General features: G+C 45.4%; 1 protein-coding gene across 2 annotated transcripts in view; it reads right to left on the reverse strand.

Moving 5' to 3' along the window:
* The window catches only part of CCDC88A (coiled-coil domain containing 88A), a 201985-nt gene that overhangs the window by 29493 nt on the left and 145013 nt on the right, over window positions 1–27479 (reverse strand). For both annotated transcript variants that reach the window (XM_060249353.1, XM_060249345.1), the window contains exons 19-22: window positions 25667–25828; window positions 19608–19885; window positions 19270–19413; window positions 12163–12349 (exon numbers count right to left, since the gene is read on the reverse strand). In XM_060249353.1, coding sequence (XP_060105336.1) covers window positions 12163–12349; window positions 19270–19413; window positions 19608–19885; window positions 25667–25828 — 771 coding nt within the window. The remainder of the gene's footprint in view (window positions 1–12162; window positions 12350–19269; window positions 19414–19607; window positions 19886–25666; window positions 25829–27479) is intronic.

Below are 27479 nucleotides of genomic sequence, written 5' to 3' on the forward strand. Positions count from 1 at the left end.
CTCAAACGGTTTCCCCGTCAATGCTTTAAGAACTAGGGGGAGGTCCCATGCTGGCGCAGGGGCCTTAACCGCCGGGTACAGTCTTGCCATGCCCTTAAGAAAACGTTTAGTGTCCGGGTGCGTGAAAGGTGAGTGGCCGTCTATCGGCCTGTGTTCTGCAGAAATCGCAGCTAGGTAGACCCGCACCGAGGAGGGCGCCAGGCCTCCATCCAACAGCGAAACTAGGAAGTCCAGTATTAACGATAAGTCCGCCCTTTCGGGCACCGCAGAGCGGTCTGAAGCAAACTTGGCAAACCTGGCCCATTTGGCCGCATACGATCGTCTCGTGGACGATTTCCTGCAGTTTAGGATGACAAACTGGGTTCTGTCTGAGAATCTGGATCCAGACGCCAGGCCGTTAGGCGCAGGTGCGGAATATCGTGGTGCAGGACCTGCCCCTGGTGAGAGAGCAGGAGATTCCGCACTTGAGGAAACTGATGGTACGTCCCCCCCAACAGACGGAGGACCAAAGGGAACCAGGGCTGTCGGGGCCACCACGGTGTCACCAGAATACCCCTCGGACGTTCCCTCAGGAGCTTCTGAACAACCTTGGTGAGGAGCGGTATAGGAGGAAACAGGTAGATCGTGTGGTGCCTCCACGGCACCAGGAGCCCGTCCCCCAGCGCTAAGGGGTCCGCGCCCCCCCTGCAGCAGAACAGGTCGCATTTTGCGTTTTGCCTGGTGGCGAAAACGTCCAACTCTGGGGTCCCCCAAAGGTGGAAGACTGGGCGCAGGAACTCCCAATTGAGCTCCCACTCGTGCAGGAGAGCTCCGCCCCGACTCAGAAAGTCCGCCTGCGCATTCCGATCCCCCGGGAGGTGAGTTGCTCGCAGGAACACTCCCCGAGAGATGCAAAGCTCCCAGACCCGGAGGGCCAGCTGACAAAGCCTCTGAGACACTGTGCCCCCCTGTCGATTGATATAAGCCATCGCAGTGGTGTTGTCCGTCATCACCGATACTGACCTGCCCTCCAGAAGCGGTTGAAAGGAGCGAAGGGCATGAAATATGGCCAGCAACTCGAGGAAGTTTATGTGTTGGCGGGCGTGATGGCTCGGCCAGCGGTCGCCCACGCACATACCCCCCATGTGAGCACCCCAGCCCCACAGGGAGGCATCCGTGGTGAGCATGCGTGTCAGTTCCGGCTTGTGAAAAGGAGCCCCTTCCATCAGGCGACTCTTCAGCCCCCACCAGGAGAGGGAAGACAGAATCTCTGCCGGGACCGTAAGCAACCGGGAAGAGTGTTCTACGTTGCACCTGAAGCTCCGCAGGAACCAGAGCTGTAGGGGCCTCATCCGAAGCCTCGCAAACGGCAGGACAGAGGTCGTCGCCGCCATGAGTCCCAGAAGTCGTTGGAGCTTCCGCGCAGGGACAGTTGGGTTCAGTTGTAGGGAGGACACCAGCTGCACTATGGCGTCCGCCCTCCCGGAGGGGAGGAACGCCCTGCACACGCGAGTATCCAGGATCGCCCCAATGAATTGTACCTTCTGAGAAGGCACCAGACGGGACTTCTTTAAATTTATCTGGAGCCCCAATTCGTCCACCAAGACCAGGGTGATCGTGATGTGTCGCAGCAACTGCTCCCTCGACTCCGCCACCAGGAGCCAGTTGTCGATATATGGAAAAAGTGTCACACCTTGTAGCCGCAGGTGAGCGGCAATGACCACCATGGTCTTGGTGAATACCCTTGGGGCAGTACAAAGGCCGAATGGTAAAGCTCGATACTGGAAATGGTCGTTCCCGACCGTGAAGCGCAGATACTTCCGATGCCGGGGGTGGATGGAGATGTGGAAGTATGCGTCTTTCAGATCGAGAGTCGCCATCCAGTCTCCACTTCCCAGGAGGGGAAGGATGTACGGCAAGGATGTCATTCGGAACTTGTCGCACCTTATGAAGGCATTCAGCGCCCGCAGGTCCATAATCGGTCAGAGGCCCCCATCCCGTTAGGGGACTGCAAAGTAACGGGAGTAGAACCCCTGACCTTTCTGGTCCATGGGGACCTTCTGGATGGCGTGCTTCTGAAGGAGCGACCGGACCTCCTCGCAGAGAGGCGGAGATGGAGCTGTAGAGACGAACCTCAGGGTACACGGGCGGCGGTAAAATTCTATGCAGTAGCCCAGTTTGATTATCGATAAGACCCACCGGTCCGAGGTGACACGGGACCAGGCAGGGAAGAATTTGGCAAGACAGATAGAGTCCAGTTCCTGTGGGCCAGACGCATCGGGCGGAAAGTCAAAGGCCCTGCTTCGCACCCTTCTGACGAGCTGTCTGGGTGGATGATGGGGAGTACTTGGGCTTTGACTGGAAAGAGGGTCGAGTAAAAGAGGCCGATTTAGAGCGCCACTGTCTGTCAGGCGACTTGGAGTATGGCTTCTTTTGCCAGGTTTTAGGCCACTGACGCTTGGGTGGAGGGCGCTGCCCGGACACCCCCAGGTTTCTGGATGTTTTGATGCTTTTATCCAGCTCCTGGAGAACCGAGTCCGTAGTGGAGCTGAACAGTCCTGCTCCATCGAAAGGAAGATCCTCGACATACGCCTGCGTGTCGGGCTGAAGCGCCGTGGATCTCAGCCATGCGTGCCTGCGCAGGGAGATAGCCGATGTGAGGGCTTTCGCGCACGTGTCCCCTGAGTGGCTGGCAGAGTTTAGCTGCTGCTTTGCCAGGACCATACCCTCCTTCTGCAGCTTCCTTAGTGCGTTACTGCTCTGCTCGGGAAGGGATCCCATGATGGTGGACACTTGGTCCCAGAGGGCATACTGATAGCGGCCATAGCATGCTCCGTAATTGGCGATTTTAACGCCCAGGGAGCCAGCCGAGTATAGTCGCCTCCCCATAGCGTCCAATTTCCTACCCTCTTTGTCCGGTGGGGTGGAATGCGTCTTTCGAGCCTTGGAGGACGATGACACGACCACCGAGTTGGGCCTAGGGTGGACGTACAGGAATTCCGCCGACGCTTCCTGGATCCTGTACATATGACCCAGCCTGCGAGAGGAGACAGGCATGGAGGAGGGTTTGTCCCAGGAAGCCTTGGCTGTCTGCAGCATAACGTTTGTGAGTGGCAAGGCAATCGCTGTCGATGTATCTTGCTGCACTATATCAAAAACCGTGTCCGTCACTGTAGGTTGAGGCTGAACGGTGGTGAGGGAGAGGGTCTGGGCCATTCTCCTGATAAGATCTCCGTAAGACTTAAGGTCTTCGGACGGCGATATCGGCTGCTCCTCAGAGGTCTTTCTAGGAGGCGAGGGTTCGCCGTCAGAGGTTCCTGATGAGTCATCTACGGATCTGGAAGATACCTCGGGGGAATCAGAGAGCTCAGATCGATGCCGGGGAGGAGGCTCCTGGGGTAGACTCTTTCACCGGCGGAGTACGCTTGGATTCCCCCTGGACTGGCCTGTCGAGTTCGGGGGGCTTCGATGCTGAAGCCGACGGCGCGTTACGCTGCGTCCTATGAGACGTTCGGGATCGATACGAGGTCTCGGAGGCTTGGTCCCAATCCCTCTGGGGTTGTTGAAGCCACGGGAAGGGGGGTTGCATGGGGTAAGCCCCATACAGGTATTGCCACTGTCTCTGGTCCCAGGGGACCTGGGACGGCTGACGTCGTGGCGAAGGGTCGTCATCTCGACAGCGAGGGGAATGGCTGCTGGATGATCGGTCCCGACGGTGGCATCGGTGTCGAGCAGGTGAGCTTCGGGACTGAGAAGCCGATCTGTCGAGTGGACTACTCCCGGTACCGATGCGTTGGGCCGACTCAATCTCCGACTCCGAATCGGAAATGACAAGTTGAGTCGACATCGATGCCAGCTGAGAACTCTGTTGCTTGACCGGCGAGGCGAAGAGTTTCAGCGGCGGAACGACCGGCGTGGTCGGATCGACTGGGGATGCTGGAGAGGGCTGAGACGCCGATGTGCGCTTTGACTTCTCCTTGTGTTTCTTTTTCTCGGAGGGCATCCCTTTGTCCTCTTTGGGCCTCTTTGTCGGCACCAAGGACTCCGAGGCGGCTACCGAACCAGATCGCTTCCGGGATCGGTCGGTAACGATGGGCCACTCAGCATCGACCGGGGTCGATGACGACTGATCCGCCTGGCCAGGCCCGGACTCAGTCTGCTCTGCTCGCGGGGAAAGCGCTCGCTCCATCAAGGCCGCTGCAAGTCGTGCCGCTCTGTTCTTACGCGTCTGTTTGGAAAACTTGGCACAGTGCGAGCAGGAATCAGGCCTGTGCCGTTCCCCTAAGCACAGTAAGCACAGTGAATGGCCATCTGGTGGGGCAATCTTACTCCCACACGCGGAGCAGCGGCGGAAAAATCCCCACTTCCTTTCCATACGAAGGAGGAAGCAGGAGACGAGAAAAAAAGGAGAGAGGGGTTCCCCTCCCCGAAGGGTGGGAAACAAAAAGAACCCCGCTCTCCCGATAGAAAGAAAGGAAACCTACGCTATCTAAACTATCTAAACTAGAATACTAACTATACACAGCTAACTAGGAAAAATCAAGTAGAAAGATAAAGTTCACCGACCGTGGCAGAGAGATCAACCGATCAGCGCGGCGGTCAGAAGAGAACTGGCGGGATGTCCGCGGCCGTCCCAGTGGGCATGCGCAGTGGGGAGTCTGGGCATGCGCGCTGGGTCGGACGTGCGGAAATCCACAGCTTTGAAGTTTATCGATCAAGATCGGCGCTGGCACCTACTCCCACAAGTGTGATGCACAGAGACCACGAAGAAGATTTCTCAGATTTCACTTAAACTCTTCACAAAACTCTCACAAAATGTCTACCTCTGCTACGGAGAGATTTTTAAAAAATGAATACAATATCTATAATTCTCAACACAGCCACATATGCAAATACATCTGGAGATGGAAACCATGGATAGAAAAAAACAGTTCCGACACACCTGAGAAAAGCCTAGGCTTTGCAGAAAAATCTGAAAGACAGGTTGCTTACCTGTAACTGTAGATCTTCGAGTCGTCATCTGTGCATTCATACTCATGGGATAGGGCGCCTGCGCCGATCCCCGAATCGGTACCTAAAAAGCCCAGGATTTTTTCGCGCTCGGCACCAACGGGCATGCGCAGGTCTCCCAGTACGCATGCTTGCCGGCGCCAGTTCCTTCCTGACTGCTGGAAGCCCCTACTGGAGGGAGACCGCCAGCAGTGGGGAAGGAAGGCGGGTAGTGTGAATGCACAGATGACCACTCGAAGATCTACAGTTACAGGTAAGCAACCCGTCTATCTTCTTCGTAGTTTCTGTGCTTCACACTCATGGGAGATTAGCAAGCAAGACATACCTGGAAGCGGGAAGACAGTCAACCAGAAGAAACAGCTTGCAGCACCGCAGCTCCCAGACGACTCCTCTGCTGAGCATGCACATACAGAGCGTAGTGCTTCATGAAAGCATGCAGAGAGGACCAGGTGGCAGCCTTGCATACGTCCGTCAGGGAAACACCTTTCAGGAACGCCACCGACGTCGCCATCGCTCTTGTAGAGTGTCCACGAATGGGCCCAGGCAACGGCTTCTTTGCCAACAAATAACACAGTTTAATAGTCTCAGTGAGCCACTTGGAAAGCCGGTGAGACAAGATTCTGGAACCCAACTTAGGAGAAGCATAAGAAACAAAAAGATGCTGGTCCTTATGAAAACTCTTGGAGCGACTCAAATAAAACAATAAGACATGCTAAACATCTAGAGCATGCCACCTACGTTCCTCATCCGAGGAAGGTGTAGGATAAAACGTGGGCAACCAAACTTCTAAGTTAAGTTGAAACTGAGAAACCACCTTGGGGATAAAAGAAACATCAGGAGCTAACAACACTCCAGACTCCTGAAAAAATAGATATGGGTAGTCACAACGCATAGCCGTGAGCTCCCCTGCACAGCATGCTGGTTACCAAAAAAGCAGTCTTCCAAGACAGAAGCTGTAACGAACATGTGGCCATTGGCTCAAAGGGATGGCGAGTCAACCTGTCCAACACTAAAGTCAAATCCCACAACTGTGGGGGTGATCTCGATGGAGGATGAAGCCTAAGCAAACCCTTCAAAAATCTCTTAGAATGAGGGTGTGCAAAAACTGAATGTCCTTCAACTGGGTCATGGAACGCAGATATTGCTGCCAAATAAACTTTAACCGATAAAAAAGCAAGGCCAGCATCCACCAGAGATAACAAAAATTCAAAAATCACCGATAGTCCCATCCGTTGGGGTGAGACTGCAGGATCAACTAAGAACTGAAGAAACTTCCGCCACTTCCTATCATAAGAAGCAAGGGTTGACAACTTCCTGCTGTTTAGGAAGACGTGTTGGACTCTGCTGCAGAGCTCACAGGGTCGATGAACCACGCTGTCAGCTTCAGGTGAGGCACGTTGTGATGGAATACATGACCGTCCTGAGCCGACAGAAGGTCAGGTTCCGCCGGAAACTGGTAGAAGACCCCCCTAGCCAGTTGAAGCAAGATTGGAAACCAGTTCTGCCAAGGCCACCACAGTGTCACCAGGATGCAACAGGGTCTCTCTCTTGTGATCTTGTTGACAACTCTTGTCAGCAGTGGCAGAGGAGGGAACAGATATAGGAACCGACCTTCCCACGGGAACAACAGACTGTCTCCCAACGACTCTGGATCCGTGCCCCCTCTGGAGCAAAACAGAGGACACTTCTGGTTTCTGGCTGTGGCGAACACATCCACCTGAGGGTACCCTCAGAGCTGAAACACAGGTTGAAGGAAGCGCAACTGTATCTCCCACTCGTGCGGGGAAGCCGCACCCCTGCTCAACGAGTCTGCTTGCAGATTGAGCACCTCTGGGAGGTGCACAGCCTTCACAAAGATGTCGTGGTCCAGGCACTCCGACCACAGTTCCAGTGCCAGCACACAGAGCCGTCGAGAAACTGTCCTGCCCTGCCTGTTGATATAAAACAGGGCAGTAGTATTGTCTGTTAACAGGGCAACAACCTTCCCTGCCACCATGGGGAGGAAAGACCGAAGAGCAAAATGAACTGCCAGCAGTTCCAGGTAATTTATATGACAGTGAGTCAATTGCGAAGGCCAAAGGCCCCCGACACACAGAGAGTCCATGTGAGCCTCCCATCCCCACATAGACACATCTGTGGTGATTGTCACTGTTGGTACAGGTAGGTGGAAGGGAGCTCCCTGACAAATGTTGTCCTTTGATTTCCACCACTGCAGTGTTCAGAGTGTCACAGTTGCAATTACAAACCTCTTCTGAGGTGAGTCTCTTAAGGGTCGAAACTGTCGAAGAAACCACAGTTGCAGGCCTCTTATCCTCAACTTTGCAAAGAGCAGCACGCTTGTAGTCGCTGCCATCAGCCCCAGCATCCGCTGCAGCTGCTGAGCCGTGCCTCACTTCCGACTCTGTATGAAAGATGAAAGTCTTTCATGAAAGTCATGGAAAGATGACTATCCCTTGAAGTCGGAGATGAGCAGCCACAACACATCATCTTGGTGAACACCTGAGGTGCAGTGGACAGACCGAACGGACGGGCTTTGAACTGGAAATGTTGGTAACCTACTGCAAACCGAAGGAAACGCCTGAATGCAGGATGGAAGCTGCCGTGGAAGTAGGCATCCTTGTGGTCCAGTGTTGCCATCCAGTCCCCTTGTTTGATGAGAGGCAGAATTGTTTGCAGAGTGGACATTCTGAACTTCTGGTACAGAATAAACTTGTTCAGATTCTGAAGGTCCATGATTGGTCTCAGACCCTTATCCCGTTTGGGAACCAGGAAATAACGAGAGTAGAAGCCTCCTGTTCTGGCCTCCAGCGGGACACGTTCTATGGCATGTTTCTGTAGGAGGTTGCTCACTTCCACCAGCAGAGGTGGGGAAGGGGGTGTGGTGATTACCACAGATTGGTTCGGAATCTGAGCAAAGTCTATTTTGTAGTCTTCCGCGATGATGGAAAGAGCTCACCTGTCCATAGAGATGGACTCCCAGGCCTGAAGGAATGGGCGGAAGCAGATAGTAGAAGAAGTGGGGGCGGTGACGCGTGCTACCAGAAAGTCAAAGGCCCTGCTTTTGCGGACGAGCACCCTTAGACTTACCAGTGGTCTGAGCTGCAGCGTAATGGTTTCTATTGTTCCCCCTGTATGGGGATCTGCTCTCAGATTGGGCAGAGTGAGGTCTCCACTATTGTTCTGGGGAGAATTTCTGATATGGCTTCTTGGATCAGGGTTTATGCCACTGTTTCGGTTTGGTGGCCCTAGAAGAAACCGGGACACCCAGGTTCCTTGATGTTTTTATGCTCTTATCCATCTCCTGAAGAGCTGGATAAGAGGTCCGTGGTCGAGCTGAAGAGGCCTTCTCCCTCGAAGGGCAGATCTTCAATGAAGGCCCTGGTGTCCTGCTGAAGAGCTGTCGATCTAAGCCAGGAGTGGCAGCGGAGGCAGACAGCCGATGTAATTGTCTTCACTGACACATCTACCATGTGCTTTGCTACAGCCAGTTGTTGCTTGGCTACAGCAAAGCCTTCCTTCTGCAGCTTCTTCGCAGCAGACTCCTTCTCCTTGCTCAGGGAAGACAGAAGGGGGGGTGAGTTGTTCCCACACCAAGTATTGGTATCTAGCCATGCATGCAGCATAGTTAGATACCTTAACCCCCAATGCTCCAGCTGAATAAAACTTCCTTCCCACATTATCCAGCTTCTTTCCCTCCTTGTCCGGTGGGGAGGAGTGCGTCTTGCGAGCCTGAGATGAGTAGGATACAACCACCGAGTTTGGCTTTGGGTGGGGAAAAGGAATTCGGCACCAGCCTCTTGGACGCAGTACATGTGGTCCAATCTCCGGGACGACACAGGTGTAGAAGCTCGCTTTGCCCAGGGCTCCTTCATCGCCTGTAAGATGACCTTTGTAACAGGCAAGGCAACTGCCGTCGACGTATCCCGCTGCATGATGTCGAATACAGTATCGTCTACGACAGGTTGCGGTTGTGTCACCGGTAGGAAGAGGGAGAGTGCCATCCTCTTCACCAGGTCCCCATACGACTTAAGATTCTCTGATGGTGAAATGGGAAGAACCTCAGCTGTATGCGACACTGGCGAAGACTCCAAAGCCTTGTCCGGCTCGTTGGTACCGACCCTGGAATCCGACGATGAGGACTCCCTCCTTATCAAGTGTTTGGAAAGCACCGGCATGGAAGCTCTCACAGGTGACCGAATCGACACCGACGACCAAGCCTGGACCTCTTCCACCATCACGCCACGTCTCTCAGGCGGGATGGACACCGATGCCGATGGACGCCACCGAGAGTGCTGTGAAATTCTTGACAGGTGAGAGGCCTCGGTCTGTTGGTCCCAATCGATGAATTCATGAGGAGGGTAACATTGGTACAGTGGGTATGGATAGGCGTAGGGAGAAGGCCACTGGCGCTGATCCCACGGTGGAAGCAATGGGAAACGACGAGCTGCAGTGGTTGGCTTGAGCTCTCTACGTCCCCTCACCTGATCTAGCTGTGCCAACGACTCCACCGGTACCGACACTTCTACCTCCGAGACAGAGCCACTCTCACTCTGATGCTGCAACCCAGAAGAGTGGGAACGTTGAGTCAAGTTGATCTTGTGCTCCGACGCCAACAGACGCAACTGTGAAGCACTGCCTCTCGACACTGAAGGGCTACGATGCGGGGACGCCAAGATCTTTCTCGGTGGAACAGCCGGTGTCGATGTCAAAGCGTCCTGAGAAGAGGAAGGAGTGCGGGACGATCTCTACATCCGCTTCTCCTTGGATTTCACCTTCTTTGGTAAGGATGATCGGGTCCCCGAGTCATCCCGACGCTTCTTAGCCGGGGTGTCCACTGACCCTTCAGAGGGTCGTTTTGTGGAACGCCCGCACTCAACCGGCATCTCGGTCCTAATTGGCGATGTATTGGCTGATGTGACTGTCAGGGCCGCGGCTTCTCCCATCGGTACTGACGGGCCCGATGCCATCTTCTGAGGACGAAGTACCGATTCCACCAATGCGGCCGAATATCTCGCTGCACGATTCTTGCACATCTGTTTTGAAAAACTCTGGCAGTGCAAGCAAGAATCCACGCGATGTCCCTCGCCCAAACACAGGAGACAGAGGGAGTGGCCGCCAGGAGGGGCAATCTTTTTTCCACAGGAACGACACCTCTAAAAAAAAAACCAACGCCTTTCCATAGACGCCAAGAAAAAACCCACACAGGAACAACTCTGAGGCGGAAAAACAGGGCCCCCGAAGGGCAAAGTCCAACAATTTTTTTTTCAAACAACACTATCTTAACAACTAACTAACTACACTAAGAAAACAACAAATGGGCTATATACAACAAGAAGAAATAATCTGAAGATTACTTTACAGACCGTGGACACGAAAGGAGATCCTCTCAGCGCAGCAGTAAGAAAGGAACTGGTGGGATCCTCGTGCTGGCGCCGGCGAGCATGCATACTGGGACGCCTGCGCATGTCCGCTGGTGCCTATCGCGAAAAAATCCCGGGCTTTTTAGGTACCGATTCGGGGATCAGCGCAGGCGCTCTATCCCATGAGTGTGAAGCACAGAGACCACGAAGAAGATCACAGAGAGAGACCGACAGACAGACCCAGCAAGGGGTTGAGGGGGAGAGGCTTAAACTCTCCAGAACAAAAGATGCAGTGCCAGAAACTCTACAAAATGAATTGTAGGCAGCATTGTAGGCAGCCACAACAGTATCGCAAACCTGCAAACTTTCATTCCAGCCAGTAAAGGGGAATGGGTCGGAAGCAAGGCCTTTTCCAGAGTGGTTTTGGACTTTGAGGAAAGGAAACATTGGGGCTTGGCCCAGCAGCAACTTGCAGATGACCCACCTACCACATGACTTACATGAAGCACCCAGTAGCCTGGTTCCTTGCTACTGTTCAACAGCAGCCACCCCATGAAAGCCAGTATAACATATTGGTCAGAGTTCAGATTATGATTTAGGACACCAAGCAATCCTGTTCACTTGTTACAGGGAACACGTACACCCTATCTATAAATGCATACAACTGTTTGTAAGAAAGAGCTAACAACAGTGAACTTTAAAAATGAAACCAGCTGGGGGCCAGCACCTGAATAAATGTGGGGTATCTATCACACATTCAGTTGTACATACATTGACTGTAACATGAGATTACTCAACACACATACAAAGAATTATCAAGTGTACATGTGTTCACTGTAACCTGTGAAAAGGTTACATTTTGCCACTGAAGCCCACTGGATGACATTGGGCTGGTCATACTCTCAGCCTAAGCTACCTCACAGTGTTAGTGTGAGGATAAAATGGAGGACTGGCGAAATGTGTGAGCTACTTTGGATCCCACCTGGGAAGAAAGACAAGGTGTAAATTAAGTAAATAAATAATGAATATAGCTGAAGATGGGCAGCAGATAAAAGGTAGGTTGGTAAGTGAGTGGGATGGACAGAGGGATATGTGGATTGGTGAGGGCATGGGGGATGCCAGGAGGAGGGAAAGAGGAGACGATGTGGGATGGGGATAAAGGGAAAATTGAAATGTCCCCCACGAGCCCCTGCAGGTTCCCCACTGTACAACTGGGCTTAACCCACTGCCATTTCAAAACTTGGTCAGAGTTCTCCCAGGAAGAGGCTGATAAAAAGGGTAGGCAGATAAAAGTAGGGTAGGTTTGGGGTGGAAAGAAGAGAAGGAAGCAGGAATAGGGGAGAGGCTATGGGGGCTTTCATGGAAGGGAAAAAGAGAAATAGTGCGCGAGGAGATACCACCCTGCAAGTCCTTACAGGCCCCCCATTTGTTTTACCTAATTACTGAATAAGAACTGAACTTGTTCCTGACTTCCAAAGGCCTGACAATGCAGAAAATAACGAATTGGAATAATTAACAATCATGTAACACTTGAAATAAAGTTCAATAAACATGCTTTAAATAAGACTGTAGTTCTACAGCAATATTTCAGAACACATCCACTGAAGACTTAATTAAATCCATAGGGGCATACCTAAGTAAGCAGAATTATATACTTAATTTGTTCTTTACCTCTACAAAGCCATTTTCAAAACCATTAACTATTCCGGTATGTCACACAGATATAGTCTAAGTCTAAAAAAGCTGTACACATTTTATATGAATTCATGGTGCTGTAATAAACTTTAAAAAAAAAATAGCGCAAACACATTACCTCACACTGATTATTCAGTTTTGTATGCTTAATGTCGAGTTGTTGGTACTGTTCTCTGAGCTTGGAAAATTCCGCTTCTAATCTTGTTTGTTCCAGTTTAGAATTGTTCAGAAGTGTTTTCAAATTTTTATGATCCATTTGGAGAACATCATTCTCTCTCAAAAGCTGCGTGTATGTATGATTTAGCCTGTAATTCAAAATATTAAATACAAAGATATTTTAAAGAGTTTAAAAATGGTCTTATAGAATTCTAATAGGTAAAATTCATAAATATTAGTCAAACAAAACTGCATCTTGACAGTGCATATATTTTTGTTAAACTAATGGCAGTAGAGGAAGGAGAAAAGATTTATGTTATACCTTTTATTTCAAAATCTCAATATATAAATTATTTTTTTAAATTACCTTAGATTTATTTTCTGACATTGTAAAAGAGCAACAGTCCAGGAGTACCTCAATGATTAACAAAATGTATGTGCTTCTTCAAAGCAGTGACTCAAGAATGCTCACACCTTGTTACATTTTTTAATCTTTAAGGTATGACTGGACTCCTGCTTTTTCCTACTGCTACAGACTAACACTGCTCATCTTATTTCCTGACAGTTTTCTTACAGCTGTAACAACTCAAATTCTGAACCACCATTCAATTTTAATAGAAATTGTTTTTCATTCCCAGTAAAAAGCAACACTCATTTTAATAGGAGCTGTCTTAAGGTTTAAATTCCATGTTTCATATTTCAACAAAGACTTTCATTTCTCCCCAGCTAGGCCCATAGGAATAAATATCTTGAGATAATCTTATATAGTTGCATGTATTTTTCTGGCTAAGATGGACATCAAAGAAGTTTCCATGCCATCAGCTTCACGTGAGGTACATTGTGGTGTACAACTTGTCCATCCCGGGTAAAGAGTAGGTCTGGTTCTGGGGGGAATTGATGGACGATTCCCTGGGATAGCTGCAGGAGGGTGGGGAACCAATTCTGCCTTGGCCACCAAGATGTGATGAGGATGCCTGTTGGGGCTTCCCACATGATCTTGTTCACCACCTTGGTAATCAGTGGTAATGGTGGGAAAAGGAAGAGATGTTGGTGATGCCAGGGGTAAATGAGCCTGTCCCCTAGAGATAGTGGATTGGTTCCCACTCTGGAACAGAAGGTATATATTTTGTGTTGTGTCATGTGGCAAAAGCATTGATGGACAGATATTCCCATTTCTTGAAAAGGGGTCAGATGTATTTCCACTTCAGTGTCCATTCATGGAAAGAGGCCCGCCCCCCCCCCCCCGGTCAAGAAGTCCGCCGTAACATTTTGAACACCAGGCGAGTGTATGGTTACTAGGAAGATGTTCAGTGAGAGGCAATCTTCCAAGAGAGGTTCAGAGCAAGATGGCAAAGTTGTCTGGACACCATGCCCGTTTGCTCAGATAATAAACAGCTGTCATGTTGTCCGTCTTGATGGATACTACATGGCCCACTAACAAATGATGGAATGACTGTAGGACATAGTGGAGCTTCAAGTAATTTATGTGGAAGGTCAGGTGTGGTTCCCAGGGAGCACCTACACAGAGGCCATTGAGATACGTTCCCTGCCGCTTCCGGGTTATGTCGCCTTGAGCTCAGCAGGGGTCCGCGGATCATCCTTTCTGCGACCCCTCTGAATCAGGCAGGTGGAAGGGTGCCACAGATGTGGCACCCCCAAGGAGACCCTGAAGGCGTTTTCTTTCGGCATGGGACTTTTACAGGAAGCCAGGGGCTCAGCGACAGCTGTTCCTGTTCTTCTTGTATGCCCCGAGACTCCTCTGCCATAATAGCTAACTCAGCAGGAAGAGGTGAATGCCCAACCGCTTGCTTTTCTTTCTTTCTTTCTTTCAATAAGCTTCTGATGTATCGTTTCTCTATCTCAAGTATGGCAATTCTGCTTGGCAAGTAAGTGTGCTTTCAATACCACTGGCTAATGGGTCATTTTACATAACGACAAGCAGGTCAGTTCAAAGGAAGGAAAGAGGTCAATTCCATCTCCACTTTCTCTGTGAATGAGGCTTCGAAAAGTTAAAGAACATTTTTAAGTACTGGAAATAATCTGAATTAGACTGAATACAGACCTAAATCGACCTGTACTATAATTGGATATGTATTAAAGAGGCTAATATCTGGCTGCAATATGGTCTGAACAAAAATGAGATATATTCTAGAAAGATTTCTTTTTGTCGTCTGATAGTAATTGAAATGGTAACATTTAAACTCACAGCTGGAGAAGATTTGGAAAGGCGGACTAACTGAGTCTTTGAGCTACTTTTCAACTTCAATTAATAGACTGAGTTTGTTGACAGAGAAAAATGGCATTGCCAAGCAAAATGTTTTATAAAAAAGACAAATTCTCTGAAGCAGAATCTTGGTTCATTAACAGAGTTGATTAAGAAACAAATGGGAGCTTTTGTGCTGAAAGCTAGTGAAATCTCAAATCTACATGAGCAGAGTGTTAAAGACATCCTGGTGACATCTGTGGAATTGGAAAGGGAGAGTGAACCGCTGGGAAACGAACAAAAGAAAACCAAAATGGAACCTTATGGCACAGTTAAAAAGAAAGCCCGGAAATCGAGACTGATTGAAGTTTTGTCGAGAGGAACAAATGGCGTGGAATTCTTCCTACTTTTACTGAGAGGGATGACTGCATTAACAAGAGAGAAGGTGCATCTCAGCCAAAAAAATCAAAATTTTTGAGGAAGAAGGGTTTTTGAATTGTCTCTCTCTCTATGGATAGTTGGATATGGAACTCTCAATAAGAACTGACATGCGATTTTAAAAGGCTAAGTGAGATTTTTGGGTTATATTAAGTTGTTTCTCCTACAATAATATGGACATAAGAGCTAAAGAAATGAAAAGTTTTGAAAAAAAAATTATGTAAAAAAATAGTTAACATGGATTAATTTTTAAGAAGGCAGACAAATAATTATCTTGTAATTTGGTAGATTTGCTCTTAATAGATAAAGATATTTGTTTCTTATGCTCACTTTTATGACAATATTGTTAAATTAACAAGCTGTATTTTTAATATGGTTGAGTTAAGCAGCAAAAAATCAAGATGTGGAAACCTTTCAGGAAGAAGGATTTTTGAACTGTTGTGTTGTTCTCTCTGTGGGTAATTAGGTATGGAATTTTTAATAAGAATTTATATGCGATTTTAAAAGACCAAGTGAGATCTCAAGGATGGAAAAGTTTTACAAAATGTTATATAAATAAATAGTTAATTTGGATTAATTGTTAAGAAGGCAGACAGCACATCTATTTTGTAATTTGGTAGATCTGCTCTTAGTATGTTTGTCTGGAGAAACTGTCTATATTGAGATAGATAAACTATTATGTTTTATTTTTAGCCTGTTAAGGATAAGGATATTTGTTTTAGACTACATTAAGGAGAGAGAAGGTGCATCTTAGTCAAAAATCAAGATGTCAAATTTTTCAGGAAGAAGTGTTTTTGAATTGTTTCTCTCTCTGTGGGTAGTTGGATATGGAACTCTTAATAAAAATTGACATGCGATTTTTAAAGGCTAAGTAAGATTTTGGGGTTATATTAAGTTGTTTTTCTTAGAGTAATATAGCTATAAAAGCTAACGGACTGAAAAGTTTTGAAAAGAATTTTATGTAAATAAATAGTTAACTTGGATTAATTTTTAAGAAGGCAGACAACATAATTAGCCGCCCTGAGCCACCTGGCGGGAAGGGCGGGATATAAATTACAAATAAATAAATAAAATTATCTTGTAATTTGGTAGATTTGCTCTTAATAGATAAAGATATTTGTTTCTTAGGTTCATATTAATGACGATATTGTTAAACTAATAAGCTAGTCTGTATTTTTGATATGGTTGAGTTAAGCAGCAAAAAATCAAGACGTGGAAACCTTCCAGGAAGAAGGGTTTTTAAACTGTTGTTCCCTCTGTGGGTAATTAGATATGGAATTTTTAATAAGAACTGATATGCAGTTTTAAAAGGTCAAGTGAGATCTTTGGAAAAGTTTTACCAAAAAATGTTATATAAATAAATAGTTAATTTGGATCAATTGTTAAGAAGGCTGACAGCGCAACTATTTTGTAATCTGGCAGATCTGCTCTTAGTATGTTTGTTTGGAGAAACTGTTTATACTGAGACAGATAAACTCTTATGTTTTATTTTTAGCTTGTTAAGGATAAAGATATTGGTTTTATAGGCATATTTTGATGAGGATATTGTTAAACTAACAAGTTAGTCTGTGCTTTCAAGATGGTTAAGCTTAACCAGCCAGTTCTGTGTTGAAACTGCACTGACTTTTTTATACTTATATGTGTTGAAGAAGAATTGTGTAGACTTGCATTTCAAGTAATAGTTTAGTAAGAAATCTATAATGAAAGATAAAGATGGTCAAATATATGGGGAGAACCTCATACTTGCAGGTAGAAAGAACTGGGTATTTTATTTGGAGGTAGAATTGTGATATATTTGCATTCTTCTTTGTTTCAGTTTTTCCCACTTTGTATCCACCCCTTTCCCTCTTTAATGTATCTGTGCTTTTTCCTTTTCTTTTTGTAGTTAAAATCAATAAAAATTATAAAAAACGAGATACGTTCCCCAAACCCACAGAGAGGCACCTGTCGTCAGGGTATGGGATGGAGAGGGGAGGTGGAAGGATGTTCCTTCCATCAGATTTGTCATGTCTTCCTACCAGGTTAGCAATTCTAGAACAGGGTGGGGGGCAAGATGGAAAAGCATGGTTTGAGGATGGATGGCAGGGCAAAAAATCCTTACAAACCATAGTTGTAGGGGTTGCATGCGAAGGCGAGCAAGGATGAAGACTGACATCGTTGAGGCCATAAGTCCTCGGAGGTGCTGGATCTGGAGGGCAGATACCTCCACTTGGAATCTGTTTGTACCAATCAGGGAGATTATTGCCTCCGTCTCATTTGACAGAGCTGGTAAGAGGCTCAGCTGGCTGGGCATCAGGATCAGCTGCTGACCCACAACAGAGCCCCTCCTATGCTGCTTGTCCTTGTCTCTTTTGTGCTCCTTACTCTCCCTGCATTTCTTGGCAAGAGTGGAGGTGACAGTCTGATGTCAGGGTCAGATGTTTCGGCACTGACCAGTCAGTACTGGACAGAGCTGAAGTTACTGGTGCAGTGGTTGACGTGCATGCGATCGACACAGAAGTGTGTCCCAAATTGTCTTGGGATGAAGACATCATAGGGGCCAATAACGCAGCGATTAGCAGGGCAGTGCATAGCTGGGCTGCATGGTTCTTTCTGTCTGTTAGGAGAATTTTGTGCAGTGGAAACAGGTCTCTAGTTGGTGGGCTTCCCTGAAGCAAAAGGAAGCAAAGCGTGTGACTGTACCACACTGTTTTTGCACCTCTTGAAACACCCCCCCCACATTTTTCCATGTGGAGGCAAGGGGAAAATTAGGGGAAAGTCAAGAGGCAAGGGGGGAGGGTTTGGGTCCGATCCTCCCAGTTAGCGGTGGGGGGGTTAAGGAAAATGAGCCCACTAACCACCAATTGCTGTTTTGCAGAAGCCTAAGACAGGAAAGAAAACACAAATACTTGTGAAGAGTCATAATATGAAGAGTTAGACCAAAAATAGGTAAGTACTGATGAGAAGGAGAGAAAAGGTCCTATCTGCACGGCAGTCAGTGTCAGACGTTGGAGCTCAAAGTAAACGGACCATCATTTGTTGCAAAAGTAGTGGCGTTTATTTGATATCTCAAAGTTCTGAATAGGCAGTTATTGGAACTGATAGCAAGCATTGAAACATACATGGGTTTTAAGGCCTTACATCAAAGCATTTCCAAACAATCCTACATTCTCACACTCTAGTGCTACAAGTAACACTTTCCCTACTTCTTATCGCTTGCGGCTCCCTTTCTCACGGAGGAGCCCTGCTGGCTCTCCTTGAGGCTTGCTATCTTCAAAGAGCTGTTGCTTTGTTAGTGTCATGCAGAGGAATTCACAGCATGGGTTAGTAACATTTCTAAGACCGTTTGATATGCAAGGTCTTTTGCTTCATAGTTAGTAACAAGAGTTTAAAGATGGAGTTAGTCATGTCAGGGTACAAGTTACAGAATACATTTAGCATAATAACACAGTAATGCTCTCCAATGTCTGAAAGTCAGAAAGGAAGTGGTGGGATCCCTGCGCCCATCCCAGGGAGCATGCACGTGGAGCCCATGTGTATGGCACTGAGAAAGCCGTGAAAATCCCTTTCATTTAGGCTTTGAAGTACTGATGGGGATTGGTGCAGGTGCACTATATCCCTTCAGTGTGAAGTACAGAGACCACAAAGATCCATGATTATTTGGTTTATTTATTTATTCATTCAATTTATATCCCGCCCTCCCCATACATTATGATACTTCAGTTGACAAAGATGATTCACATTAGCATGGGATGTCATTATCTGACTGGCTTTAACTTCCACTTACACCCATGGAACCAAGAGCTTATCTTCATAATGTTTTTGTTATGAAGGAATCACCTGCTGGTGATCCCCAGCCCCAGAGATATCCAACTGTCCCTGACCAGGGCCAGGGCTTTCTCAGTCCTGTCCACAAAGCCTTGTGGAACTCTCCGCCAAATAACACCAGTGCCCTACAGGATCTAATGTCACCAGGCATTTGGTTGAGGGCAGCGATGGTTTACATCTTGGCTAGCACCCTCCTTCACTCTTGGTCCCCTTAGATCCACTTAATTCCTCTCCCCCATATCCATGAGGTGCCCATAGGCCAGAAATGGGAGGAAACTGTACATTTTGCCTCTTGATTTTAAATTAATGAATATGTTCTGGTATTGATTTTATGGTTTTACTGTTTTTATAATGCTGTACATTGTCTAGAGCCCTGCAACTGTGGGATTAGGCAATAAATGCAATGCAATAAAATAAATTTGCACATAGTAGCCACTTCGTGCTGATGACAGCCTGTATTTGCTACCTCTACTTGTGAAAACAGCAGTTTGCCATTAGTGTGAGCAGAAGCTGCCATATACTTGATAGTCATAAAATGTTCTCTCACCCTTAAAAATGCAAAATGCAGTCAGAATATGTAATAATGCATATAAATACAGAGAATCATTCATGCTTCATTACCTGTCATTTTCCTCACAAAGTTTTTTATATTCTGCAGCTACAGTTTCATGCCTTTTGTTCTGTTGTACCATCTTCTCTTGTTCTGTTTTGAGAACTTTCTCCAGTTCTTCTAATTGCACTTTTTGCTTCAGCAGCTGATTATATCTGTAAAGTTAAATACATAATTCTATTTGCAAGTATTAAGTATTAAAAAGATTCAGAATGCCAGGGTCTGCATTTTAAGAATTTCAATGTAACGTTAAAAAGTTTTTTATTTTCATTATTTGATGTAAATGATATGGAAAACATAAAGAATTTCCAGATTTAGTCATAAAAGGGAAAAGATACAGGGTAAATACCTGTCTTCTAAGTCCTTATGTTCCATTTCAAGATTTTTATGTACTGACTTAAGGTTTCCATGTTTGGAAATTAAAGATTCATATTCTGCAGCTTGCCGTTCATGAAGCTGTTCTAGTTTTTCATGATCTTTGACTAGTGAATCATACAGTGATCTCAAATCTTCACGTTCTTTGATTATAGATTCATTTTCATTTTCTAAGGCAGACTGCTGAATAAGCAGCTGTGCATTTTGATTCATAAGAGATGTACTTTGTGAATTAACAGTGGAATTTTCTACCTGCAAGAATGACAATGGCATTGGACTATGATAATAAAATCCTTTTAAACAAATCAGATCAAAATAAATATCTACAGAATAAGAGAAATAGCTCATCTAAACTAACACAATAAACAGTTTTCAGATTAGCTTCCTACTATCTCAAAGGGCTTTTTGCTCAGACTTCTGTTGCTGTGAGATTTTTAATGGATCAAGCAAGGGCTTTAGATGTACAAAATATGTAATCTACCCCTCTACTGTAATCCTTCCCCCACCTAAAAAATGGGAGACAGCATACAGATAGATAAACCAAAATTATTTAAACTTCTCCCCTAAACAATTCTACATTTTGTTTCCAATATGCTTTCCTTTATCCTCAAAATCTACATGCTGTAAAATGAAAGAGCAGCAATTTTGAAAAAAATATATAAGGTCCTTAAAAATAGTACAGTACAGTAGGAAACATAACTCTGATCCCAAAACAAAAGTGTAAATGGACTGGGAACTGACTTGGTTCTGGTCTGAAGAGACAACCTACGACTGCAGAACACTGTGAGATTAAAGTCCCCATTCTGCACTACTTCACTAAAACTTATACAAGAGTAGGGTTGCAAGGTCTCCTCATTGAGCTGGTGGGGTATTTTGAGGTCGTATGGGAGTGGGTGCGATTACATCACCTGGAAAAGATTTTTGAGCAAACTCTATGGTAAAATTGGGCTTAAACCACAGAGTTGCCCAAAAACCTGAGCATCCCCATGCAATGTCCCCAACGTAACAACATCACTTCCAGGTGATGTCATTGGGGTGGGGTTTCCCCCACTGGCCAGCTGGTCCATAGTACATAGAAGCCCCTGAAACCAGGGGATCCTCCTGGGACCTTGGGGCTGGCCACACTACTGACAAGAAATAGCAACAGAAAATAAAGGTGACTTTTTAAGGAATAGCAAACATACACACACAGAACCAAAAGGGAGCAAGAGACTACCCAGTGGTCCTATTTGCTTGTTTGTGAAGTCATGCACAATCATGATCCTTGAGCAGGCCTCAGCTGGAGGTGGAGCTCCCCAGAGCGGTGCTCCAGAAGCTCTAAAACAGAGGTGTCAATCATAGGTGCAAGGAAGGGAACAGGAAGACACTTGGGAGAGAGAGCTGGAGGAGCCACTTTGATCACAGTTTCAGCTTGGTGAAATAACCTCCTCTCTAGCAGTTCATTTTCAGCAGCAACCTCATTGGCAAGCCATGGGTTGCTGCAACTACAACCACTCCAGCCTCAGCCTCAGCCTCCCTTCCCTCTCAGGACACAGGGTGACACAGCTCTTTTCTTCCCCCATGCTGGACAAGCCTTGTCTTCCTTGCCACCAGTGCCCAGCACCTTCCTTCCTTCCTTACAATTCAACCAGCGATCTTATCTCCCCGTGACATCATACAGAAGGATCCCCGTGACCACTGGCCAACTGAGTTTAGACACACACAACTGGAGAAATGGCTCGCACTTTAAAGCAGAACAAAAGCAAGCTGCTCCCCAGGCTCTAAAGTGGGGGGGGTGAGCACAAAGGATACAGTCACGGATAACTAGTCCAGCAACAGAGCCAGAAAGAAATTTTTTATTATTTGGCTGGGGCTTTTCTGCTATAAGGAGACTTTTTTCTCACTCCAGCAAAAAGGCAGTGTGCCCTCCCTCTTTGCTTTCTCAGGAGCTGAAGTGAGGCCGACTGACTAATTTAAGAACATAAGAGAAGCCATGTTGGATCGGGCCAATGGCCCATCCAGTCCAACACTCTGTATCACACAGTGGCCCAAAAAAAAATTATATATATATATATATATATAGAGAGAGAGAGAGAGAGAGAGACAGACAGACAGAGAGAGACAGACAGAGACAGAGACACTGTGGCTAATAGCCACTGATGGACCTCTGCTCCATATTTTTATCTAACCCCCTCTTGAAGCTGGCTATGCTTGTAGCCGCCACCACCTCCTGTGGCAGTGAATTCCACATGTTAATCACCCTTTGGTACTTCCTTTTATCTGTTTTAACTTGACTGCTCAGCAATTTCATCGAATGCCCGCGAGTTCTTGTATTGTGAGAAAGGGAGAAAAGGACTTCTTTCTCTACTTTCTCCATCCCACGCATTATCTTATAAACCTCTATCATGTCACCCCGCAGTCGACGTTTCTCCAAGCTAAGGAGCCCCAAGCGTTTTAACCTTTCTTCATAGGGAAAGTGTTCCAACCCTTTAATCATTCTAGTTGCATTTTCTGGACTTTTTCCAATGCTATAATATCCTTTCTAAGCCAGCCTCTGTCAATTCCCACAGCTGGTCTCTAGGGCCAGTCAGGACTCTGCTTCCTCCTAGCGCCCTCGAGCAGTGATCTCCTGAGTGCTTTGCATGTTAGCAAGGGCTGGCCTTCCCCCTCCTGGGCTCTCTCTCATCAGCTCTCTTCTTCGTATTAAACATAGTGCAAAAAGATGGACAGGCAGATGGAGCTCTTTATTGGTAAGCAAGGGGGCACTTTGGGAACACTGTGGGGGCAGGTGAGCACTGCAGCCAGTATCAGAATCAGTGCAAAAGAGAAGGAGGGAGAAGTGGCACCATGCCCACACAATGGAGTTTCCAAAGCTGGGTGCCTCTCCCCATCATTTAGATTAGTCAATCTGGTCCCTGCTCCCCCTGAGGATTCTTTGCTTCTCTTTTAAACTTTCCAAGATCAAGGAAACCTCCAATGGTTTTCCTCAACTACAAAGTCCTGCCCCTCACTAGAATGCTCCCAACACATTCCACACTCTGATGCAAAAATTCCAATAAATCAAATGTTAACATCATCCTAAGCATGCATTTTCTCATTAAAAACATGGCCATCTTTATGTTACTTCCTTAGAACATCCTCCTTATAACTCCTCTTCAATGTCTATGCTTCTCTTTTAACTTCTTGATGTACTGCTACCAGTTTATGTTTTTGTTTTATGGCACAGGAGTGGACATTTTTGTTTACTGTATAAAATTTTATTTTCTTTACACTCTTCCTTTGCCCTCAAATATCACTTTTTGATTATCTTTCTTTCAAATACTTTTGTTGTTAGTATTGTTTGCACTGGGTTTCCATTTAAATTCTCAACTGATTTCTTTCAATAGGTTTGTTAATAGCAATGCTTTATGGACTTTTTCTTAAGAATTTTTTTTATTTTACTTATTTATTGCAGCTTGACATATTTGTATAATAACTATCTATGTATCTTATATTTTAACTTTATTCTTTCTATAATATCATTTTGGGATTTCAATAAACTTTTGAAAAGTTTTTAAAAAGTGGGGGGGGGACAGGTCAATTGGCTACCCTTTGTGAGTGATGGAACTTGGGAGAGAGAGATCTGGAAGAGTTGCATCTGTAAATACCTCCCCTTTTCTGTGTGTATATAGGAAGTAATTCAACCTGATCTTGGGCTGTCAGAAGTAAGCTCCACTGATCCCAGTGGGACTTACTCCAAAACAAGTGCCTGCAGGACTGCTGCATGGCTTAATGGTTCGATAAAACTCACTTCCGAGGAAACCCACTGTAAGGCTGTAGACCTGTGCCCATTCACCTAGGCATAAGTGCCACTGAACTTTTTAGCCATCACATCACACTGTTGGCTCATGTTCAGCATATGATCCACTAAGATCCCTAGATGCTTTTTGCACATACGACTGCTAAGACAAGTCTCCCCCATCCTATAACCATGAATTGGATTTTTCCTACCTGAATACAGAACTTTACATTTATCCCTGTCAAAATTCATTTTATTGGTTTTAGTCCAGTTTTCCAGCCTGTCAAGGTCATCCTGTATCCTGTTTCTGTCTTCTACTGTATTTGCAACTCCTCCCAATTTAGTATCCTTGTTGACAAGTTGGTAAAATGTGGTTTGGATCCTGTTACCGTTAGGTGGATCTGTAACTGGTTGACCGATCAAACCCAAAGAGTGCTTGTGAATGATTCCTCATCAGAGAGGAGTGACAAGTGGAGTGCCTCAAGGATCTCTCCTGGGACCTATTTTGTTCAACATCTTTATAAATGATTTGGATGAAGGAATAGAGGGAATGCTTATTAAATTTGCTGATGATACTAAATTGGAAGGGGTTCCAATCACAGAAGAAGACAGAAACAGGATACAGGATGATCTTGACAGACTGGAAAACTGGGCTGAAACCAATAAAATTAATTTTAACAGGGATAAATGTAAAGTTCTGCATTTAGGTAGGAAAAATCCAATGCATGGCTATAGGATGGGGGAGACTTGTCTTAGCAGTAGTATGTGCAAAAAGGATCTAGGGATCTTAGTGGATAATATGCTGAACATGAGTCAACAGTGTGATATGGTGGCTAAAAAGGTAAATGCAATTTTGGGCTTTATCAACAGAAGTATAGTGTCCAGATCACATGATGTGATGGCACTGCTTTACTCTGCTCTGGTAAGACCTCACCTGGAGTACTGTGTTCAGTTTTGGGCACCACATATTAAGAAGGATATAGACAAGCTGGAACGGGTCCAGAGGAGGGTGACAAAGATGGTCTGGAGACCAAGTCCTATCAGGAAAGGTTGAAGGAGCTGGGGATGTTTAGCCTGGAGAGGAGGCGACTGAGAGGTGATATGATCACCATCTTCAAGTACTTGAAGGGCTGTCATATAGAGGATGGTGTGGAATTGTTTTCTATGGTCCCAGAAGGTAGGACCAGAACCAGTGGGTTGAAATTAAATCAAAAGAGTTTCCGGTTCAACATTAGGAAGAACTTCCTGACCATCAGAGCAGTTCCTCAATGGAACAGGCATCCTCGGGAGATGGTGGGCTTTCCTTCCTTGGAGGTTTTTAAACAGAGGCTAGAGGCCATCTGACAGCAATGAAGATCCTGTGAATTTAGGGGGAGGTTTAGGGGGAGCATTGTGCAGGCAGTTGGACTAAATGACCCTGGATGTCTCTTTCAACTCTATGTAGAATCATTTCTCCTTCAACTCTATGTAGAACTCTATGTGAACTCAGTGGGGCTTAGTGCTGACTGAGAAAAGGTGAAGCTGTGGTGTAAAGACCCCAAAGTAAAGGCACCTTCCAGCTGATGTTAGATATAGTGCAACTGTATGCAGAGTTACTCCAGTTGAAATAGGGGATTTGTTTTAAATTGTGAGTTCAGGAGCTGAGCAGACTGGAAATCCTAGGGATTGTGTTCAGGAGGAGAGTGAAACTGAGTGCATCACTTTCAAGGGGATTTTGATGCAATAATTCAGAGCAAGAGGTTCTAGTTTTCCAAGACTGTTAAATAAAGAAAATCATGTTAATGTTTTAATCATGTTTATCTTTTGAGTAAATAACAGTTTCGTTAATTGGGTTTGCTTGTGTGCTTTATAAAGTTATTTATATCTCCGGTACCTGGCATTATATTTCATGGCACACATGGCCCGGGCCTAACAAAGTGACATTTATGTCAGTCCAACCCTCATAACAAATGAGTTTGACAAAATTATTCATTTTTTCCTTTCTAAAAAATTATTTTTATTTCTTATTTTTATTTTTTTCCTGTGTGCTGGGCATTGCCTTCTGACATACTACTGGTGATGTCAGGGGTGTAGCATATGCAAATAAGTTGCGCTAATGATCTCTGACACTTCTTTTGCTACAAAATGACCCCTGTCCATGAGGAACATGTATACATGAAGAGAATTTTGCTTACCCCAACCGATAAATCTCAAATGAATGTGATTAACAGTCAAGTTTTTACTTGTAAGATTAATGTTATTAACTGTTTGATAAAATACATTTGTGAAAACAGAACCTGAAGCTTGGCATTCTGAGTCTGTAGAGTTGTATTTTGTTCCTGTAAGGAAACTGTCTGCCTCTGAAGAGCCAAAATCTGAGCTTGCAGATTATTGTTCTGTGTCTCAAGTTGCTTTAGTTGTGTTTTCAGAGCTTGCTTCTCTGCCTGCAGTGTTGCATTCTTTTAAAAACAAGCAAATAAAAATAGAATAAATGCATGCACAACCTAGATCAACAAAAAATGCAATATATTTAGGGTTGGACTCCATAAAAAACAGTTGACAAATAATTGAATTCTTACAATAAAAAGGAATCACACAATGCAAGAAAACCTAAATACATTTAAGCAGCGTGATCTGTCCTGATAATATTTGAGTTGTGCAAAAATAGCAGTAAGGCACCCGAGGAAGAATTACTAGGAATTTTGAGATTTATATGAGTTGCCCCGATTAGTTTTTGATCATGTATGCCTAGATCCCAAGAAAGGTTTACGGAATGCTACACTTGGGGAAAACACATAACAATGTCTTCCCCATGTACAAAGTGAAATTCTAAAATAAAAAAGTGTGTTTTCTGTACATTACAAACTTAGTCAAATAACAAACACTACAAACTTAGTCAAAACAGGAAATCTGCTATGCACAATGTGATACTCAGGCAAATGATATTTTTAATTTACTGCTTTTCTCCTCACTGGGGACCCAAAAAAGCTTACACAGTTCTCCAGGCCAGGCTGAGTACGTGACTGGCCCAAGGTCACCCAGCAAGCTTCAGTGGTAGAGTAGGGATTTGAACCTGTGCTTTCAGGATCCTAGCCCAACACTTTAACCACTATACCACACTGGCTCTCATATCACATATTCATAATATAATTCTGTGCCTGGAAACAGCAGTTTATAAATCGGCTAGAAATTTCTTAAAGCACATACAAAAAGCAATCCATGGCTAAGTATGGCTCAGAATGCAAAATCACCATCAGCCTCCCAGCATACCCAATATAGGAAATCATTTTGCTTGAAAAATGTTGTCATTCATCATTGGAAACTTATTTTTTTTAATTATATGTACTGCATTTTTTAAAAAATTATATATGTAATCCACTGTGTAACAGGTATACTAATACAGAAGAAGAAAGCATGTCTTACCTCTGAGTACTAGCAGCTTTCTTTGGTGAATCTGTTCTTATAGCTCAGTGGCTTTGAACGGTTTACACTAATAGGCTAGCAGCTTCTCTTCCAAGCATAATCCAAAGAAATACACATGATAGAATGGCAAAACACACTTACTTGGGAATAAATTGCTTTGAAATAAATGGGATTTTTTCCCAAGAAAATGTATTTTTAGAAATACAATATTCTATTAAACTATTAGTTATTAAGGGCATTGTTTTGCCATATCCAATTCAACTGACGTATTTGGTTAAAACATTTATAATCTCACCAGGGCTGGCCCTCCACTAGGCAAACTAGGCAACTGCCTAGGGTGCTGGCTTCTGGGAGCGCCAAATTGAGTGCCCTCATGTGACTTATTTATTTATTTATTTATATTAAGATTTATACCCCGCCCTTCTCACCTAAGTGTCTCAGGGCGGCTTACAACATAATAATTAAAACAACTTCAGTTTAAAACATTTAAAAATACAATTAAACCATAAATTAGTAAAAAACAAGATAGAATAAAGCCGGCGGCCTATAGATACATTTTGTTCCATCCAAGATGTTTTACATTGTCAGCTAATGTCATAGGCCTGCCGGAAGAGGACTGTCTTGCAGGCCCTGCGGAATTGCCCTAGATCCCGCAGGGCCCGCACCTCTTCCGGCAGCTGGTTCCAC

Source organism: Heteronotia binoei, chromosome 1 (assembly GCF_032191835.1).
Source record: "Heteronotia binoei isolate CCM8104 ecotype False Entrance Well chromosome 1, APGP_CSIRO_Hbin_v1, whole genome shotgun sequence".
Classification (NCBI taxonomy): domain Eukaryota; kingdom Metazoa; phylum Chordata; class Lepidosauria; order Squamata; family Gekkonidae; genus Heteronotia; species Heteronotia binoei.